The sequence below is a fragment of the Peromyscus leucopus genome, chromosome 23, assembly GCF_004664715.2.
Source record: "Peromyscus leucopus breed LL Stock chromosome 23, UCI_PerLeu_2.1, whole genome shotgun sequence".
Classification (NCBI taxonomy): domain Eukaryota; kingdom Metazoa; phylum Chordata; class Mammalia; order Rodentia; family Cricetidae; genus Peromyscus; species Peromyscus leucopus.
Window position 1 is genome coordinate 3,658,899 of NC_051082.1, and position 22,052 is coordinate 3,680,950.

At 54.2% G+C, this 22,052-nt stretch overlaps 1 protein-coding gene across 1 annotated transcript in view; it reads right to left on the reverse strand.

Annotated features, from left to right (window-relative positions):
- Sgsm1 (small G protein signaling modulator 1) overlaps positions 1-22,052 on the reverse strand; it is a 72,620-nt gene that overhangs the window by 42,036 nt on the left and 8,532 nt on the right. The window contains 6 exon segments of the mRNA XM_037198605.1: positions 2,056-2,187; positions 2,313-2,458; positions 2,645-2,712; positions 3,828-3,980; positions 5,471-5,633; positions 9,968-10,043. Of these exon segments, the coding sequence (XP_037054500.1) occupies positions 2,056-2,187; positions 2,313-2,458; positions 2,645-2,712; positions 3,828-3,980; positions 5,471-5,633; positions 9,968-10,043 (738 nt within the window).

A 22,052-nucleotide genomic window follows, 5' to 3' on the forward strand; every position in this document is an offset into this window, starting at 1 on the left:
CTCCAGGTCACCCAGTCCCAGATCCCCTTGGAAAGCAGAGATGCTGCGCTCCGTGGGCTTTCAGAACCTCATCGGAGACTGACAATGGACACTCTGTGCTCACTGGAGCCGCTGGGTCAGAAGTCACCCACCTTCCTGTGTCAAGGGAGACTGATAGGAAATGCTTTGGATTTTGTGAGCCATGTATGGTCCATGGCAACCACTCGTCTCTGCCACCAGAGCCTAGCATGGTTGTGTTTCCATATCTTGATGACTCATGTTCTCCGCTCCCCTTCCTTCCCTCCTCCTCCCTTTCTCTCCTCTCCTCCTCCCTCCCTCCATCCATCCATTCCCCCCCTCCTCTCTCTTCCTGCTGTGGATAGCACCTTGGGCACCCTTAGCCCAGCATCCCAGTCCTTAGCATTCAAAGCTTCTTGCTGGTCATTTGAAAAGCAGCTGCATCTTAAACTCCTGACTTCCTAAACCTGAGAAACTTGGACCTTGCACCCGCCATGATACAGACATGACAGAATGACCTGCTCAGGGTCACCCAGTGGTTGAGGCTGCGATCACAGACCTGGGGCCTCTCCCTGCTTTCTTCCAGCAGAGCCCAAACACCACAGACTGTGACCCAGTGACCCTGAGGACGGGACAGCAGAGGACACGGCCCTCAGGGTAGGGGCTGCTGCTCATGCTTCATGCTCTGCCCTTGTGCCCAGGCAGCTGCTGGAGCGCAGAAGACAACCGACTCAGTGTAGCATGTGGTGTGAGAGCAAATCTTAATCTGGCTCCTTGTGCCGGCTTCAATGTTGCCAGCCCTACAGTTAGTGCAGCTGGGGGCACTTCACAGCGAGCACTGGACCACTTTCTCAGTACCACACTGTTTCCTGAGTGCAGCAAGAGTGAACAGCCAGGCAGACGGCCTGGTGGACAGGGATGTGAGGGTAGAGTGGAGAAGACGTGGACAACCCGGTGGATGGGGAGAAAGATTAACAAATGGTGGGGGCAGGTGTAAGGAATGGAAGAGCTGACTGGCAGGGCAGCTAGCTAGAGGTGTTGCTGTTTGCGCTTATGTATAGATGTATGCGTAGATGTGTGTGTGTGTGTGTGTGTGTGTGTGTGTGTGTGTGTGTGTGTGTGTGTATAAAATAGATGACTATGGATGGACACACAGCCAAATGGATGTAGGAACCGATATACAAGGGAGAGAATGGAGGAATGTTTTGTTTTTTTTTTATTGGCAGATGAATTGACAAATGGATGAATGAACCAGTGAGAGGCTGAATGATGAATGGACAAATGGGTGGACAAGCAAATATATGTATACATTATGTAGGTAGGTGGGTTTTGGCAAATGGAGGAATGGAGATTTTTGAGTGGGTGGATAGGTAGATGGATGGATGGATGGATGGATGGATGGATGGATGGATGGGTGGGTGGGTGGATGGATGGATGGATGGATAGTTGGATGGATAGGTGGATGAGGGGTTAGAGGGGGAATAGATGGGGAGGGGAAGAGAGATGAATGAATAAATGAATGAATGAATGAATGAATGGGAGATGAGGGGGGGGTGGATGGGAGGGTGGGTGGATAGATGCATGGGTAACTGGGTGGACACATGGACCAATGGACATACAGATGAATGGGAGGAAAGGTAGGTTGGTGAGTAGGCACCAGAGAGTGAAGGTGCATGGATGGATGGATGGATGGATGGATGGATGGATGGATGGATGGATGGATGGATGGATGGACGGGATGGGTGGATGGATGGATGGATGGATGGATGGATGGATGGATGGATGGGTGGATGGATGAATGGGTGGGTGGATGGGTGGATGGATGGATGGGTGCGTGGATGGGTGGTTGGGTAGATGGATGGATGAAGATATTGCTGGGTAATAATAATAATAACAGATGGAGGTTAGATGAGCAGATGGTTATATTGGTAGATGAGTGGATGTATGGATGGAGTTGTTGGTAAATGAATAAGCAACCTGGAGTTAGAGGGACCTCCCCTGCCCCTATAACCTGTAGCCAAACCCTAGGAGTACGATCTAGGCCCACCCCAAACTCACTGGCTGAACCAGGACATTGTTCTTGCCGTAGAGCAGGGTGGCCCTAGAGTTCTGATGCAGGGACTCTACGTAGTCCCGGGCGGAGATGGATGGTCGGTCGTCCATGCTGCCACTGGAATGCCTCTTCTGGATCTGGTATCAGGAGAGGAGGGAGAGGCATGAGCCTGTGATTGACCTTCAGGACTCCCACCCTGTTCCCTGCCCCCAGGCCACGTCCAGACCCTGTCCAAGGCCCTCCCACTGCCCACTCATCTCACGCAGAGTGCCGGCCGCTTGGTGGGCGAGTCCTGTCTCAGGTGTGAGCTGTGGATTCGGTGTCTCTGGACCAGTTCATCGGCCGAGGGGTCGGTCCAGAAGTGGTCAGCCGTCTTCATCTTGGTATACTCCAGGGCACAGGGCCCCACTGTGGAGCGCACAGGGCTGGGAATCTGGGAGTCCCCAAAAGTGCTCCCACCCAACTGCCTCGGCCCATTCCCTTTCCTCCCAGGCAGTGAGCATGCCCCAGAGTCCAGTACGAAGACACCGGAGCAGGAGACAGGCCCCTGAGCCCCAAGAGCAAAGGACCAGATGCAGCAGAGAGCCGACTTACCCAACAAAGAGGCAAGGATGGGGCCGTCCACAGGGTCCATCAGGAGAGCCTCCTTCTCATAGTATTTACTAGGGGGAGGGAAGGACAAGCGGGTCTGCATGGGGGCCAGCAGAGGGCGCACGTGGGCGGACTGGGTTCCACACCCCAGGAGCCCAGCTCGGAGCCTCAGCTGCCAAGGGGACAGCAACTGTATCTCATAGGTTGAGCAAAACAATGGAAAGGCATCTGGCCCGGGGCTCCTGGGCTCCTGCTCACTACACAGCCCCGAAGACTTAAGGAGAACAAAGGAGTCAGGCTCTTGGGTGATGCTGTCCCTTTGTTACCAAGGCAACACAACACAGCCTAGCTGGTGCAGACTCAAAGGCTGTGCTAACAGGCTGTCCTGCCCTGATCGTCAAAACAAGTGTCAACCAACACCAAGCCCCAAAGCTCTGAAATCTGACCCTGATACATGTGTGATGCCATCAATACAGTGTCTGTGCTGAAGGGGCTGCACCTCTCTGTGAGAATAAACAGTGGCATGACTTCCGGTTCCTTGAAAACTCGCCTAACACATAAATGTTAATAAGGGGCTACAAAACTTAGATGCGGCTGGAGGATGGCTCCACAGTTCAGTGCTCACTGCTCTGGCAGAGGCCCCGGGTTCGATTACCAGCACCCGCAGGGTGGCTCACAACAATCTGTAACTATTGTTGTCTCTGGATGGGTGCTGAGGAAGACGTACGTCCCACACCGGAGAACCTTTCCACCACATTAATCTGAGCCAGGGGAGGACGTGTCTAGAGTCATTGTGTATTTCTGAGATACTGTGGCCCACTAGATTCATTTCTACATCCACTAAATTCATTTCTACATCTTCTCTGTAAACCACTCCATGCTTCTTAGCCGGAGAGACCATTAAGGCACAGAGCGGTAGAGTGTCCTGCCGTCAGCAACCAAGTGGAGGAAACCACAAAGGGATGGAATCCACGACCCCTCCATCTTGCTCTAAATGAAAAGCCCCTGTTTTCACGTGGCCATTCAACACCTGAATCCTCCCCAGCTTTCAAGCTACCCTACTTCAAGGTCAAACTTCCAGTTAAGCGGGGTTTTCTCAAACTTCAGAAAAGCCCTGTTTATTCTCGAGGACGCAGTTCCCAGAATGGCCATCAGGTGGCGACAGAGCAGGGCTGGCGTCTCTCACCTGCTGTTCTCCACCAGATAGTGGACTATTTTGTCCAGGACCCTCTCAAACAGGGCGGTGCGGATCCACAGGTGCTTGATGGCCAGCGGAGACAGGTTGGGCAGCTTCGGCAGCTTCCGCACATTCTCCTGCAGGCCCTGGATCTGGTTTCGCCTTTGAGACCAGCGGGAGGAGAGAAGACACTCAGGAGAGAGGGAATCCACAGAACCTCCTCGCTCCGGGTACGTGGGCGTGGTGGGGGGTAGATGTGGGGATATGCTGTGTACCCTAATGAACTTGCCTGAGGATCAGAAGAGGAACAGCCAGCCACTACTTCTTACCTCTACGAAATCCTCAGCCTATATATAGAGAGAGTTCCTGTTTCCTCATGCCTTCTGTACCTTTCTCTGTCCTGCCATATTACTTCCTGGGATTAAAGGTGTGTGTGCTTCCCAAGCAAAGGATCCCAAGTGCCACCCTGTCCTCGGATCCTCAGGCAAATTTATTAGGGTGCACGATATATCACCACAGGTAGAGGGTGAGGGTGGGGGTGAGGGTGGGGGTGTGGGTAGAGGGTGGGGGTGAGGGTGAGGGTGGGGGTGGGGTGGTAGAGGGTGGGGATGATGGTAAGGGTGCGGGATGAGGGTAGAGATGTAGGGTGGGGGTAGGGGTGATGGTGGGGGTGAAGGGTGAGGATAGATTTGGGGGTGATGGTAGAGGTGGTGGGTGAGGGTAGGGATGGGGGAGAGTGAAAACATCAGGCAGAGAGTGGCCAAGGTTGAGCAGAACACTGCCAGCTCTGCCATCAGGGAGGCCAGATGCCAACCTCTCTGTCCTCCCTCCTCCCCTTGGTCTCTCTTCTCCTTCCCTCTCTTTCCCCGCCCACCCCCTCCTAGAAAGGAATGCTGGCCACGGAGGCTTAGATCTATGGCTTCTTCAAAGACACCCTGCGGCCCTTGGGAAGGTAGCTGTGTACCCCTGAGGGTCCCATGGCCTCACCCCACCACCATCCCACTGCTCCATGGTCCAGCAGATCTGGCTCTGAGTTCAAGTGTGAGACCTTGCCTCAGTGGACAAGGTGGAGAGTGGTTAGGGAGGACATTTATGTCATCCTCTGGTCTCCACCCATGGACACACACACATGCCCACATTCATGAGAACATGTCCATGGTCCTACACACCACACCACACCACACCACACACACACACACACACACACACAAACCAGGACATGGTTCCCAGTTGGCACTAAATCTCTCAACAGTCATCTTGTGGGATGGGCCAGGAGCTGAGGACGTAGATGTGGTGACCTGTTCTCGTATCCTCAGGTCACTAGACAACAGTGGACAGAGAGTAATTACAGACAGAAAGACAATCGTGAGCGGAATAAACAGGGCGATGGGACAGAGAAGATGAAAGTGGACGGCGTTTCCAGAGCTGGGGGGATCCGAGTGACAAGAACCGGTCACAGGATCAGCTCAGACTAAAGAGGTCGAGCATGTGCCAAAGCCGTGGGGTGGGAAAGACTGGTGGGTCTGAGGATCAGAAAAGAAAGAGAGAAAGACAGACAGACAGGAGGTGTGGGTTCTCACCAAGCTGAGGGGCAATGCTCACTGCCCTCCAGGGCTGTCCCCGCAGATGCCCCCCCCCCACGCCACACTCACGCGCTCTCGATGAGTTGCTCCAGATCCTGCACCTTGCGGCTCAGCTCCTCGGCTGGAGGGAAGCCTTTGCCCACCTTCATGAAGAGCGCCGCGATCTTGTTGCTCCGCAGGAAGCCGGCAGCCCTCCGCCTCAGCCCGTGCAGCACGCAGGCCTCCACTGCCGCTGTGGGGGACACTGAGGTCAGCAGCTCTGTCTTGTCTCTGGTCCACGCTCCCCAGCACCACGAGCGACTTAACACCACAGAGAAAATGCATCCGTGCCCACTTGTCAGGCACGCCGAAGAAGTCAAGGGAGGTTCGTGATTGACGAAGGCTAGGGCCAAGGTCGGCCGGCCATCTCTGCTCACATCCTGTCAGCCAGCGGCCTGCTGTGTGACTGTGGGGAATGACTTCCTCTCTTTCTGCCTTTGCCTCCCCTTAAAAGGGAGGGTGTGAGGAGCAGTGGTCTATCAGGATGCTGCCAGGATGCTGCCAGGACGTATGACACAGTGCACAGGACATTCTTAGAGCCCACACGGAGAGCTCTGTATGAGCCTAGCTGCCATTGCTGCCAAGAAGGGAGCCCACCAAGGTTTCCTAGTGGCTGTACCCAGCCGGGCGGCATCAGAGGATGACTGGACCACGGGCCTGGGTACCAGGTGTTTGGAAGGGTCTACACTTGGTCGTATCTAGCAAATGGGGAGGTCTTTTGCCTCGCCCCTTGGCATTGTTATGAAAAGCCCTTTTGAATAAAGTTCTGGGCTGCTGGTTTTTGACCCAGGCCCTCCCGAGGGTATCCTGTGTCTCTGTCTTCCCTCTTGTTGTCTAGGTCTCTCTATCTAATATTTCTCACTTCTCCGTACTCAAGGGTTACCCTGGGTGTAAAAGTGGTCCGTCACAATCAATGAACCTCACCTGAGTTAAATGATCATGGACGTCATAGTCATCATCACCATCCTCACCACTATCACCATCATCACCATCCTCACCACCATCACCATCATCATCACTATTGTCATCACCATTGTTATTTATCATCATTATCCTGGCTAGATTTTATGTCAACTTGACACAAGCTGGAGTCACTGGAGAGGAGGGAGCTTCAATCGAGAAAACGTCTCCATAAGATCAGGCTGTAGACAAGCCTGTAAGACATTTTCTCAATTAGTGACTGATGGGGGGAGGGCCCAGCCCACGGTGAGTGGGGCCATCCCTGGGCTGGAGGTCCTGGGTTCTATAAGAAAGCAGGCTGAGCAAGCCATGGGGAACAAGCCAGTAAGCAGCACCCCTCCATGACCTCTGCATCAGCTCCCGCCTCCGGGTTCCTGCCCGGACTTCCCTCAGTGATAGAGTGTTACCTGGAAGTGTAAGCAAAACTTCCAAAGTATACAGTGAGACCACCCCCCTTATCAAGGGCCTGCCGGCTGGTAAACAACTGTTAGGACCAACCTTGCCCTGGACTTGTAACAAAAGCATGCGGTGAGAACTCTGGTGAGCACACCCTGAACCAGTGAGCCAGCCGGTGCTCAGCAAAGCATGAGCGTGCGCAGAGACACCCACCGGGCGCTTGGCTAACGTGGTGCTTGTTTTCATCACCGGATTCCTTCATTTCACGTCGCAGGCACTTACTTCATTTGGAAGGAATGCCTGACAGCACATGATCTGCCCATGCAGAGGGGCATTCTGGGCAGGGCTTCCCTGGGCTTCCGTAAAAATCCCGCTTTTAGCTGACCCGTGGGGTCCTCTCGAATTGGCTGATCAGCTCCCAGGCTTTGCCTGTGCCTGCTCAGGTCTTTCTGACAATGGCCCCCAAGGGATAGAGAATTTAAAAATACTCCTAGAGTCCTTGACACCATATTTAATGCCTTTCAATTTCTCCCTCTCCCTCTCCCCAAAAAACTTGGGTCTGATAGATAATTCTTCTTCTTCTTCTTATTATTATTTTTAAGCCAAGGTCTCACTAGGTAGAGATAGCTGGCTGGAAACTCTTTATGCAGACCGGGGTGGCCTTAATCTCACTGGGATCCGCTGCTTCTGTCCCTGTCTCTGAATTCTGGGATTGGGTACAAGGGGCTGGGGATGGAGCCAGGGTCTGCTGCATGCCAGGCAAGTGCCCTACCAGAGGGCTGCACCCCCAGCCCTTTCCAATTCTGTTTTGAGACAGAGCGGGGTGGTTTGCGTGAGAATGGCCCTTATAGGCTCATAGGTTTGAATATTTGGTCCCCAGTTGGTGGAACAATTTGGGAAGGATTGGGAGGCATGGCCTCGTGGGAGGAGGTGTGCCATTCAGGGCAATCCTCGAGGTTTCAAAAGCCCACGGCCTTCCCATTCCGCTCTCTCTCTACCTTGTAGTTGTGGATCAGATGGATGTGAGCTCTCAGCTGCTGCTCCAGAGCCATGCCTGCCCGCTGCCATGCTCCCCACCACGATGGTTATGGACTCACCCTCTGAACTGTTAAGTCCCTGCTTAAGCGATTTCTTCCCTGAGTTGCCTTGGTCGTGGTATTTTGTCACGTCATAAGAGACGCAAGACACAGGGTCTAAGTGGCCCAGACTGGCCTTGAACTTTTGGACCCTCTCACCGCAGCCTCCTGAGTGCTGAGGTGACAGACCTGTAGCACCAGGCCTGGCTGGTCACGAGATTCTTTAGCTGCACCTCTCTTCCTCTGTAGCTTAACTGACAGCTGGCACTCAAGTCTTAACATGTCATTTTGTCCTCAGATAGAAACATCCAGAATAAAAAAATTAAAGGCTGTCATTAGCATATAAACTACAAAATACTTTTATGTAAATAAAGTTTTCCAATCTACATCTATACAAGTGTGTGCATATGTTTAAATCGACACACTCTACTTTCCACATGAGGTCCTTGCTAGCCTGACAGTTGATCCCAAACCATGAGGTTTGGGCTCAGCCAGAGACCCTGTCTCAAAAGCCATCGGGTGGAAAGCAGCTAAGGAAGACACTCCCATGTCGATTCCTGGCTCACACACATGAACACATGTGAACACATGCCTACACCACACATACACTCCAAGGAAGATAAATAAATAGGAGATCTTGCCCAAGGTCACTCTTTGGGTTGATGGTTGTCAACTTGACACAGGCTAGAGTCCTCTTGGAAGAAAAAGCTCAATTGAGAAAATGCCTCCATCAGATTGGCCTATAGGGAAGTCCATACAGTATTTTCTTGATTAATTTATAGGTGTGGGAGCGCCCAGCCTACTATGAGTTGGTTCTACCTGGGCTAGTGGTTTTGGGTTCTAAAAGAAAGCAGGCTGAGCAGGCCTTGAGGAGCAAGCCAGTAAGCAGCACCCCTCCATGCCTCTGCATCAGCTCCTGACTCCAGGTTCCCATCCTGACTTCCCTCTGTGATGGATTGTGACCTAGAAGTGTAAGCTGAAATACACCCTCCCCCAGGCTGCGTTTGATCCTGGTGCTTATCGCAGCAATATAAAACAAACCAGGACATGCACTCAACAGGAAGTGGCAGAGGTGGGATTTGAACTCAGGTCTTCTGCCTGCCACAAAGTGGTAAGGTTCTGGATGCCAGCGTGCACCACATGTTGTCAGTCCCATGGGTGGTGCCCCCCAAGCCATACGGATAAAAGTGGGCAGGATGGCTACATATCTTTGCTCAGGTATCTTCACAAGGCCATGATCCTGGGAGGGAACCCTACTGTGCATTTCCAGTGAGATATCCCACTTACTAAACTTTCAAGGAGAAAGACAGGAGTTCTCGCTTCCAAACAGCCACCCTACCATGAGCTGGAGGTGACCTCAGGCACAGAGAACCTGGCTCCTCCTGTGTGTGTGTGTGGGGGGGGAGGGATGGCTTACAGAGGGGTCTGAGTCACACTTCAGACCTCGAGCCTTATAGGCTCAGCCTGCTAAATGTGAGTCTTAAGACACCTCCGTGGTTGCTTAATGCCCCCCCCACACACCTAATTATTTATTACAGGGTCTTCTGTAGCCCAGGCTGGCTGTAGCTGAGGATGCCCTTAAACTTTTGATCCTCTTTCGTCTACCACTGGAGTGCTGGGGTGAGAGGTGTGTGCCACTATGCTGACTTTATGTGTTGCTGGGGATGGTACCCAGGGCTTTGTGCATTTGAGCCAAGTACTCTACCAGCTGAGCTGCATCCCCAGCCCGCATCACCACTTTGAAACAGTCCCCATTTGCTCCATCCTTGGCCCAGCCACACTGCAAGGCAGAGGCAGAGATGACTGAGGCCAGCCCTTGTGTCTCTAAGGGGATGAGTCAGTCCGGAGCAAGCCCTGCTGAGCCCGCCACAGGGACACAGGAGGCGTCCTCTACCCTTTCTCCCACAATTCTGCATTTCCAAATCCACTTCCTCCTGAAGAGTGTCTTTGGGATCCCAAAATAACTTCAGAGTCACAAAGCTCAACATGACGCACACAAGAGCTGGCTCCCAGGTGAGCCTCCCCCGCCCGCCGCCGCAGCCCAGCCAGGAAGCTGCTCCCCATGGCCTCCTCCGCCACGGAGGCCACCACTCACCACAGAAGGAGATGATGTGGCTGCTGTCCTCGTGGACAAACTTTCGGGTAACGGCCTCCTCCATGATCTGCTTCACCTGCAGGACACACGGGTGGGAGAGACTGATCGGACAGGGTGCTGCACCCCAGGGCCCTTGCTGTACCCCCAGGGTGTCCCCGCAGGCTGTCTGGGGTGTGTGGGTAGCCCCCCCCCCGCCCCTTTTCCTTCCACGGCCTCTTGGTCCCAGGCAGATCTGTGGCTGACAGCTACACGCTGCCCATTTCACTTCACTGGCAGGGAGGTTTATCACCTCTTCATCACACAGAACGGCCTCCCCTGCCCACAGTTCCCCCAGCTGTTCTTGTCCCACCTCCAAGACGGATCCTTCGAAGGACTCACCGCCACCATTCCTGCTCTGATTCCTATGGTGTCCTAGCCACATCTCCTCTCCAGAATACAAGTCCCTCTGCCTTGCCCTTTGCCTTACCCACAATGTATATTAGGTGCTCAATAAAGGTCCCTTGGCTGCATGGTGCATGAGTTCGAAGATAAAGGAATTGGTGGGGGGGGGGCATGGGACAGTCAATTATGGGATCCTGGAGACCTGGGTTCAAGTCCCTGCCTGGGATCCAGCAGATTGGTGAGTGAGCTTTGGGAAATAGAGGCTCCAGAGAGTCTGTGGATCAGGGAGGGAGGGAGCAGACGAAGATGGAATCCCAGCTTGGGTCCTCATCACAGGCTGTGGCCTGTCCTCACTGCACTGATCCCTGCCACGCACTGTTGAGTGACTCCAGGACACACGTAAGGTCATTTTGGAAATGGACAGCTGGCCTCAGGAACAGTAGTGACCTCTGGGGGCTTGAACGCTGCCCTCTGGCTTCCCTGGACTTGCACCCCACCATGCCCAGAGGCATTGTGGGATGAAAGCAAAGCCTTTCTCTTTGGGCCTCGGTTTCCCCACCTTGAGTGTGAGGTCAAAAGGTGATTCAAAGACTTATCCCAGAAATCCATCACAGGGCCTCTAATATTACACACACACACACACACACACACACACACACACACACACACACACAGGAAGTCCTGGACCCCCCAACCCAATGAGTCTCCATTCTGTTTTCTTTCCGCTCCTCACACACCAGCCTGAGGTACCCGCAGCCTCTGCAGGCCTGCCTCTCCCTGCAGCCTGCTTCCTGGAGCTGCACACAGGACAGAGCACCGCCACACATCACTGAGTGCTCAGGGACAGCATGAGTCAGCGGCCGGCCGGCCCTGTGAACGATGACGGCTCTATATCCAGCTTCAGCTGCCGGCCTTCCCCAAGAGCTGTTCTCAGCCCGAACCCCTCTGCAAGGCCCGCGGAATCACCCCGCTTTACAGATGTGACATTGCGACTTGAACCCAGGGCCTCCCACATGCTAGGCAAGCACTCTACCACTGAGCCACGCCTCCAGCCAAATCTCTCGTGAGCACTGTGGAAGGAAACGGGAAGTCAAAAGGCAGAGGGGCAGACAGGGCAATCCACAAATGTGCAGACACGAAACAGCCCGTCTGCCGAAGAAGTCCCAGGAGACATTAGAAGACATCTCGAGAGAAATTCGAACAAATGGGGGTGTGCTGAGGCCCATGAGACGTGAGGCCCACCAGACATGAGGCCCACCGGACGTGAGGCCTACTAGACACGGGAGAATATCACCGAGGGAGAAAGTACAGCACGAAACCGCGATGTTGGAAGGAGGAAGACCTCAACCGCATCTTACCTTTACTTCTTAGGAATCGGCAAACAGGAAGAAATAGACCCAAGGCAACAGAGGGAAGGAAATAATAAGGACTGAAGCAGAGACAAAATGAAATAATGGGTCAGAGAGATGCCTGAGTGGGGAGAGGTGCTTGCTGCCAAGCCTGGCCATCTGAGTTCGATCCCAGGGGTCCCCCATGGTGGAAGGAGAGGATGGGCTTTCACAAGTTGTCCTCTGACCTCTGCGTGCATGCCCGCACACGGTAAACAACGTAAGAAAAGTAAACGGATAAGATATGAAAACCAGCAGAGGGCTGGGTCTGGCGGCTGGGCAGTAGCTTGCTGACCCTGCGCTGAGTGTGGCTCCGCCAGGCTGATGATGTCCTCTGAGTCCCGTCCAGGCCTGGGACAGCTGAGGGGCTCTGCTAACTGGCTGACAACCCCCAGCGCGGGGCTCCAGTCCTCGGTGGTGGCTGCTGTGCCTTGAGCGGGTTCTGCTGCCAATGTCCTCCTGCTTTTCGGAGGCGGCCATCTGTCCCCCCCCCCCCCGTCCCGTCCCGTACCCCCTCCCTATGCCCAGGGCTGCTCTGACACAGACGCTCTGCTGCCTGCCTGTGTGCGGAGACACCAGGCCCCCATCTGCTCTGTGTCCTCAAAGGAAGCCATGAGCCTCCTCAGGACGCGTGTGCGGCAGGTCCCCAGCTTTCTCTCGGGGCTGGGGTGGAGGAAGGGGGGCGGTGCAGGCAAAGAACCGGCCTTGGTAAGTTCTGTAGTGGGCGCCCTCAGACCCGCCCCACTCCGTTTTCTAGAATGCTCATCTCCTTCCGCCCCTCCCCCCGATATTTCTCTGGCACCCCAAAACTCTCTTGCTGGGACAGGTCACCTCCCCGACTGGCTTTGTGCTGGGCTGTGTCCCCTTTCCCCCAGACCGGTTATTTTAAAACACTGACCCCTACTAACTCAGAATATGATACTTGAAAAGAAAATCTTCACAATTAGGTCATTGGGGTGGCCTCTAATCTAATATGAGCAGCGGCCACATATGAAGAGGGGAATAGGGACAGAGGATGGATGGTTCGGAGGGAAGACGGCATCTAGAAGCCAGGAAGAGAGGCCTGGACTCTGCCCTTCCTTCCCAGCCTCCAGAACTCCCAGGCAGCACATTTCTGCTTTGTAAGTCAATCCGTCTGTGGTATTTTGTTACCGTAGCCCAAGCAAATGAAAGCACCATCCTCAGCAGCGTCAGGGATCCATGTCCTTCCCATCTTTGTACCTTTGCCCGAACCAATGAGCCACCCAGCCACTGAGCAGCCTCCCCTTTCCAGGCCCCACTCCTCCCCAGGGTAGCCCAGTGCCGATGTCTGTGGGGCGTAAGATCCGGCCCGCTGTCCCTCGTGGGCCTTCCCAGCTTCCCCGAGGCATCCACAGAGGGACCGCTCCCTGCCGCCCACCTCTGCTCACGCCTCTCCCTTGGTGCTGAACTCACATCCATCCAGAACTGCTGAGCTGTGCTGCTCAGCATAGCATAGACTAGAGCATCATGGGGAACGACAGGGACCAGAAGACCGCCCTGAAATCACTGCCAGGAGGGAAGGACCCCTCTGCCTTATCAGTCGGATCTGAGTGCAAGGCATGGAGAGATGGAGCTGTGGGGATGGGGCCAGATGGGGCCATCCTGGGGTCTTTGGGGACAAAGATCTGGGCCAGGTAAGAGGCCCTGGGGACCACAGACGCTCAGCTCAACTCTCACCTCCCCCTCCCAGGTTCACTCCACGTGACGCAGGTTAGAAATGTTCACCAGTCCGGGGCAGGTTCTCACCCACGCTCAAACTGCACTGGAATACCAGAAAGGAAGGGGAGACCGCGAGGGATGGGTTTCCACACCCTTTTTCCAGAGGGAAGAGGCGCAGGGGCTCTGAGAGAAGGCAGCGTCCAAGCTCCCCCAGGAAGGAAGGAGCCTTGTCCGAGTCCATCCCTGCACGGTTGCCCCCTTATCCCTCTTCTTCTGCTCCCCATCCAGGTCATCACGAAGGGCGGTGCTGGTTCCTGGTCCCCCCGCTGTCGCTCACCTTCCTGACACGTCGCGGCATCCTACCCTCCAGTCAACAACCTCTTTATTAAACTTGTTTTCCTAAGAGCAGTTTAGGGGAAACCATCTGTTTCCTGTCGGCACCCTGACCGGACTGTACACACACACACACCGTCTCAAGTCCAAAGCCGTCTGTTGATGGCCGTGAAGGGAAACTCAGAGAGTTAAGGCCCTTTCCTCGGGTTACACAGCACAGAGCCCCGGGGCTGTCACGTGGGGTGGGGTGAGGGTGGGGTGGGCAGAGGGGATGTAGCAGCAGGGGTGGGTGCACCTGAGAACCTCCCACCTGTACTGGCCCCCATGCCCAGCTAAATAAATGACTTCACAGAAGTTAATGGCAGGCTCAGCCCGAGGCCAGCAAAGGAAATTAAAAAGGCTGGTGAAGAGCAGCAGGGTGAAGCCTCCCTCCCACAGAAGGTCACCGAAGCCTGTGGAGGAGGCACGAGGCTGTGCCTACTCTAAGGGAGAGGGGCCCTCTGGACAGACCAGGGCCAGAGGAGTCTGAGGAGGAGGGTTGAGGAGGGCCAAAGCCCTCTTACTCTGGCAGGCTCTCAGGAATGGCTTGGACTGTAAAACCAAAAAATACGTAGGCTCATGAAGCCCAGGATTGTTGGGGCGGTGGCCCTGGGGTGACATCCCGATCCTCAGGGACTGTGGGGTTTTCTAAGCTTTGGTCTAGAGCACACAGGGTGATGGAGATGCTACCCCAGAGCCACACAGACCTTGTGTGAGCTTGATGGTCCCTCTCAGCTGGGTCCAATCTCTTGTCACCTGAGGGTGGCCTTCTATGAAGTGGGACTCCTCACTGCTGCCATGGGGACATGGATGAAAGGGCCGTCGGGGCACCACAGCACACAGTAGGCACTTATTTTTGAGGAAGAGTCTCATGTAGCCCAGGCTGGCCTCAAACTTTCTAAGAAGCTGAGAGTGATCTTGAACTCCAGATTCCCCTGCCTCCACCTCCCAAGTTCTAGGATTACAGGCCTGAATGCCCCCTCCTGGTTGAACGTGGTGTTATGGATGGAATTAGGGCCTCCAGCTCACCAACTCTACCAAATGAGCTACATCGCCAGCCACACAGCAAGCAATTTATGATGATCGAGGTCATGACTCATCACACACACACACACACACACACACACACACACACACACACACACACACCTGCACAAGCTCCAGAGACTGTGTGCAAGTACAACCATCCTAGTGAGGTTCAGTTTCCTTTACGGGTGGGGAAACTGAGGCTTTTTTTTTTTTCTGTTTTAGATAACTCCACCCAAGGAGTCCAACCCAGGGTCCTTGTCTCACAATAAGCCACTGAGCACATTTCAGTTTTAAGGAAGAGAAAGGTTTTACTGAGCATGTACTATGGCCTCGCTGCTCGCCTTCCTCGGTGCTCATTCGGGCGTCATAGTCTTTAAATGTGTACAGAGCCAACGTGTGGGGCTCAGGCATAGACCATGTACTTATCACATGTGGGGGACTCCACCCTAGCACTGTGACCAGGCAAGACAGTGCAGGGGCTCCTCCATCTTGGATTCTTGCTGAGGCCATTTTAGGTTTAACTGGAATTTGATCTTGATGGGAAGCCCCCTGGAAAATTACCCAACTCTATTCTGGGACTCGAGGCCAAGCTAGCTTATCTAAGCTTCTGTTAAACCGCTTGCTTGTACAAAACACCCCCCTGCAGCTGCAGGGCAAGATACCAGGATGTGGGGTTTGCTTAAAAAAACAAACAAACAAAACCCCTCACCCTAGACACTTGGCACTACACTTGGGTCCTGGATACCTGAGTGTAGTCCCAGCTGACAGGAATAAAGACTTTCAGTTGGCTATACACTGTGTGGTCATCTCTGGCAGGCTCCCAGTAGCAGCACCAGGAGAGAGAACTGTGTACGTCAGGCTCAGAGAGCTGAGACACTTTCCCAAGGGTCAGACAGACTGGGAAAAGCACAGGGATTCGAACTCAGCTCTCTCTGAAAACCCCTAAGGACTCGGGAATGCCGTGAGAAAGGATTCTCACCTGGGTCTGTGGCAGGGTAAGGGATGGAACAGGGGCCACAGGCCAAGGCTGGGAGTCTCTCCCACAGAGAGATCAAAAAAGACACTGAGCTGGGGGTCAGGAGGGAGAGGAGTCCAGAGAAGACCCTGCCAGCAACACCCTGCGGGGACCTCTCGGGGGGCCTTGGTGGTCAATACGATCTCTAGCTAAGCTCCTATTTTCCAGTGACCACTCGGGTGTTTGGAGTCTGGCTGCACTCCCCCACAGTGGAGCTTGTTCCTTTTGAAACCTGCTTAGCCCTTTAAGAATGTGTGTGTGTGTGTGTGTGTGTGTGTGTGTGTGTGTGTGTGAGAGAGAGAGAGAGAGAGAGCCTGTGTGTGTGTGTTGGGGGGAGGGGAGTGTTGGAGAGATGGCTCAGTGGTTAAGACTTCTGACCGCTCTTCTAAAGGACCTGGGCTCAGTTCCCAGCACACAACAGTGGCTCACGATTTTCTGTAATTACAGTTCCAGTACATCTCCGGCCTCCATAGGACCAGGCATTTACATGTCAGACATAAATGCTGACAACACACACACACACACACACACACACACACACACACACACTAAATAGTTAATTTAAAAAAATAATCAGGCATGGTGGTACACGCCTTTAACCCAGCACTCAGGAGGCAGAAGCAGGTGGATCTCTTGAGTTCCAGGATAGCTAGAGCTATTTAGAGAGACCCTGTCTTCCTGTCTCAAAAAAGAAAAGAAAAGAAAAGAAAAGAAAGATGGAAGGAAGGAAGGAAGGAAGGAAGGAAGGAAGGAAGGAAGAAAGAAAGAAAGAAAGAAAGACAAAGGGTCTAAGAGCCCACCCTGAACTGGACATGGAGACACAGTTCTGAAATCCAGACATCCAGGAAAAGAGGCAGGAAGATCAGAGACCCCACCTCAAAACAAACCAGCCAGCCAGGAAGTAGAGCTTCCCAGCTGGGTCTCACTCTCTGGGAATCATCTGAAGCCTCAAGCCAGCTAAGACCTGCAAGGGACTGTGAAGGTGAGAAGGCCCGGGATCTCCACAGGGGGCACTCACGGGCCTTCTGTGAACGGCCAGTGAGTTTCCAGTCAGGGCTGCCCAGGGACACAGCTGGTCCTGGGGCAGAGACAGCCCTGCCCCTCCACGTAGGCCTCCACACCTGCCTCCATTCAGACACCAGCCCTGCCCTCCCTGCCCTCCCTCCTTCCACCTGTAAATATTTAAACAGCACAAGAGAACAGATCTCCAGAGGGAGTCAGGGCAGGCTGGGAAGCCAGGCAGGTCTCCCAAGCTGGAGGGGTGTTCCCGGGCCTACTGTTGCCCTGACTGATGCCCACGCCCTCCCACAGCCCACCCAGAGCTCAGCCAGGTTCCAAACCGGCTCCCACGTTGCCGTCTCCTGCCCAGTGTCCCGGGTTACGTTGAAGCCTTTGACCTGGAGGGACCCGTTGCCCCGGCTCACAGAGCTAGGCTAAGAATTCCAGAATCTGCAGGAAGAATGCCTCCCTCGGGACCCTGCACGGAGCTGCACCAAATCAACAGAGGCCTTCAAGGGACAGGGATAGAGCAGGAAGGAGCCCTTGGGAGTCACTCAGCCCAGGTCAAACCCTGTCATTCATAGGGTGAACCCCCCCCAGCCTGGGTTTCCCATGACAAAGGTGGGCACACCAGAGAGCTCTGCCCTGATCCCCTCATCCAGGGCTCCACTCACATGGCTCCTTGCAAGGATCCTCCAACCCCCTTGCTAAAAACCTAGCCCATAGTGCTGTCTTGTCCCTCCTAGCATGCTCTGCCCCTGGTATACCCCGCCGTGCTCTGTGTGACGCACACACTCTGAGTATGTTGGATGTCTGTTGGTGACCTTGAGCCCACGGGCACACACAGCAGGTGCTCATACACGACGGTGACCACTCTGAGGCCGTTACCACCGCTAATGCCAGGCGCTACTGCTTTGGTAGCTCCGCTCCCAGAACTGTCCCCAGCTCCCGTCCTTCCTGATGGGCTTTGTTCGTCAAAGGCCAAGGTCAGCAAAGCTTTTTCCGTAAAGGGCTTGGGGGGGGGGATTTCTGGGCGTCGGGACAATGGCCCCATCCATGCAGATATCAGATGCAGAGGCATCACGTTATGTGAAAGCACGTCTCAGATATTGTAGGAAGTATTGCATGGATCGCTTTGGTCTGCTTCTCTGAAGTTCAGGTTCAGCTGGGCATTCTGATTGTTTTCCCCCCCCCCCCCCCCGAGACAGGGTTTCTCTGTGTAGTTTTGGCGCCTGTCCTGGATCTCGCTCTGTAGACCAGGCTGGCCTCGAACTCACAGAGATCCGCCCGGCTCTGCCTCCCGAGCGCTGGGATTAAAGGCGTGTGCCACCACCGCCCAGAGGCGGCGTGCATTCTGATTTTTTTATTTGCTAAACCTGGGAGACTAGTTGCGGGCCAAAGTCTAGGTCACGTAGTCTCTTTTAATTTGGTGTTTACAAACCTTTAAAAGTGTTAAAACAAATGTCTTGCCTTGAGGGTGGACACAATATACTGGACTTGGCCCATGGGAATCCCGCCCTTCCCCCCCATCCCCCCACCCCCGCTCCAGGTTGAAGGCACCCAGTACACAGGCTTGAGTAGAAGTCCCCAGAGCTACCACTCCTGTGAGGTCTGCAAACTCCACTGGGCCCAGCCAAGTCCCCTCCAGCTCCTGTTGGCACCTGCTTGGGGCCACAAAAGCCTAGGGTTGGTAAGTAATGGAGCGTGTGGCTGTCACCGTTCTTCCCGTGTTCCCAGTGAGACTGAGCCTGTGGCGGTCAGGATTTGAATCAAGGCTAGGGAGTGCAAGGCTGTCTCAGGTGGGGACCCCAGCTGCAGGGCAGCCAGGCAGCTGCTCACTTGACCTCCTGCAACTGAACATCTGGGTCAGGGGCATGGGCAATTCCTGGCTCCCTAGCCTTGACTCAGTTTCTACAGGCCGCTTCTCCCAGCCCTCCTGGTACGTACTGGCTCCCTGGGAGAACCGTGCTGGCAGAGGAACCTTTGTTCGCCAATTACCAGGCTGGAGAAGGCCGCGCTCAAAGATTGTGCCCTGCACAATGCCAACGATGCCGTTCTGGAACAGGTGCACACACCGGGGAGGCAAAGAGATGGCAGGTTGCCAGGGCTAAGGGAGAGGGGGACCGGGGACTCAAAGGGTGTGCAGGGCAGTGGTGGAATTCTGTTGCACACACTTGTCCAAGTGACAGAAGGTCCTGTACCAAGACCACCCTCAGTGTGAGCCACAGACCTCCAAGGAGACCATGACGGGTCTTGGAGGATTCCTTAGTGTGGGTGTGCAGCACCCTGCCCTGGAGAAGCATGATTGTGTGGAGGGTCTGCACATGGTGGGATGAGGGTATTTGGGGGATGGGACCCCAGATCAGACCTGTCACCCTCTCCTCCAGTCTTTCCTGTCCCTCCTCATGCACAGGTAAGGGAGGCCAGGCTGGGGAGTATGGAGGGATGCCAGCTGGAGAGCAGTGGTCTCCAGAGGCTGCAGAGTGTTGGGCAATCCTTCCCCTGCCCAATCCTAACCCACCCGCTCTAAATAGGTGTTGGGACTGCAGGATGGAGGTCTGTGGTTCAGTCGCCTGAGCCACAGTTAATGGTTTACCCGCTGATATAAATAGGCACTGGGCATGGTTCCCTGACTGAGGACTCCAGGACTGGCCAATTCCCCCCCACCACCTCAGAGAAAGGTGTTCTAGGCAGGGAATGAGGTTTCTACCAAGCATCCCCCTTTACCTCCTGTACCAGTGCCCCAGGCCCCCTGGAACCCACCCTTCCCACGGGACGAGGATGTTGGGAGGAGCAGCCCCAGCCTCCTCCACGCCCAGAGAAGTGAGCCTCACTCGCTCGCTTGCTCGCTTGCTGGCTTGCTCACTCCCTGGCTCGTGCCTCACATCCCGCCCACACCCCGAGATCTGCCTCCCCCCTCCTAGGTGTGCTGCCCATCACACATGGCCGAGGTCCCTGGCAACACCCCATCTCCAGATGCACAGCCCTGGAGATGAGCAAGACACACAGATTCCAAGCAAGGCTCCCTCTCCCAAAGAAGGCCTAAACTTGGGAGGGTGTGAAAAAAAAATATACAAGTTTCGGGGGAGGGGATGCTTAAAACGCTCATCAGGGGCTTACTTAAAACACTCATATAAAGCAGAAACTGACTTTACCCTCCCTGACCCTAAAAGGAAAAGCAGTTGGAATGTTGTTCTTAAGGGATGGCTTTAGATCCCGATGTCATCTGCTACCTGCTGTGGGACCCTGGCCAAGTCACTTCACTTAAGTTGCCTCCATCCAAACCTCTTCAAAACAGGATAATGCATACATAGGCCTGCCCCTCAGATGGCGGGGATATATTCATATGTGTGAATACATACCGAGCACTTGGTATGATAACTAGAATATGATAGAAGTTTCTAGAAACGCTCTGTAGGCGCGTCCCATAAGGTCACACTAGCTCTATGGATCTGTCCGTCATTTGGAAAGGAGCCAGGACAATTGAAGAATCATGTCTTATTTCCATGTGTGTGTGTGATGTTTGCACAAGCACATTTGTGTGCGTGTGTGTCTGTGCACCACTGTGCACATGTTGGGGTCAGAGGACAACCTCAATTGTCAGCTCTCACCTTTCACCAAGACAATCCCCTGGCTGTTTTTCCTGTTTCTTGGGCAGGTCAGCTGTGCTGGGAGTTTGGGGATCTGCCTGTCTCCACCTCCTGCAGGTGCACTGGGATTACAGCCCCTGAGGCATTCATGCAGGTTCTGGGAATTCACACTCAGGCCAGCAGTGAGCCCTCTCTTCAGTCCAGGAGATGCATTTTAAACTTAACAATGGACCAGGGGATCAGCAACAGGCCATAAGAACATATTATAGAGATTCAGCTGTATATTAAAGCTATACCTAGAAAAGGCAAGGCATTTTTCTAGAGGAAGCCATTTATCAAGGAATATTTGGTGTTGTTCAGTTTTTAATATATCAGCTGCCTTCTGCTATGAAATTCTTGTGTGCCCATATACTACGAGACCATTGGCAAACAGTTAAGCTTCTCAGACCTGCTGCTGATCCACTAGGTAACACCCCTGCAGAGCCTAGGAGACAGGTGGACTGTAGATGCATAGCTTTGTTTCTTGTGCAGATGAAGCTCAGACCATCCCCTTCCTTCAGGCCTAGTAGCAACCAGAGCTATTGACTCAGGACAACAGGGCTTTTTGCAGAACCAGGTGCAGTAAAGACTGGAGCAGCATTCCTGGAGGCAGAGCTGCCTGTGCCAGGGAGAAGAAAAGGAGCAGAGTTTCTCAGAGCCGGGGGTAAGGAGCAAGGAAGGAAAGATGGAGGGTGAAGGAACAGAGGACAGAGATGAGGTCGAAAGCACAGGAGCTTAGTTAGGACTATGGCAGGCAGGCCCAGTAGGCACAGAGAGGAGCTGAGTGTGAGGACGGAGCTGAAGCTGTGTAGATAGAATTTTGTCTTAGAGAAATAAAGTAATGGAGGAAAAGAGCATGGTGTACATAGATTCCTTTCCCTCAGATAACACCCCTACACACACACACACACACACACACACACACACACACACACACACACACACCGAGCTGGATGTAGTGTCTTCCCCAGGACCCTGGGAGGGATTTTCTCAGGGCAGGCCCCTGGGAAAATTCCATTAGGGATCCTGTGCCTAACTGTGCACTGTCCAGGCAGGGCCTGGGGCACCGGGAGGAATTAGTACTCTTAGGGTGTTCATGTGTGTGATGCCATCTGGTTGGGGTGTGTGATGGGGTCTGCATCTTCTGAAGGGGGAGCAGAGCCCTTTCCCACCCATCACCGTGGACGTCAAAGGAAGTGGACGTCAGTCGGCCTCACCAGAGCTGGGCTGCCCTGACCTCCAGAGTCCTGCTGTCCGGATGAAGCAGGCGTAGGCAGGATGTTCCTCTACCCAGGGACCAAGCTCCCTTCTGGCTGTGGGCAGCTGTGGTTCCGGCCCTGTGCCCGGCTCCCCGCCTACCATTTCCTACCCACGCTCCTCTGCTCTGCCCCTGCAGGCTTGGCCAATCACAGTAACCTGCCCCACTGTGGAGCATCACCGGACCCAGGCTGGACCAGACCCAAAGAAAGGCAAGGAAGTTCCCTTTCCCGCTGTGATGTCAATGTTGTGGGCAGACAGGGCCCCTGGGGATGCCTCCTGGAAGAATCAACACACACCTCAACAGCAACACACAGAGATGGAAGCACAAGGTT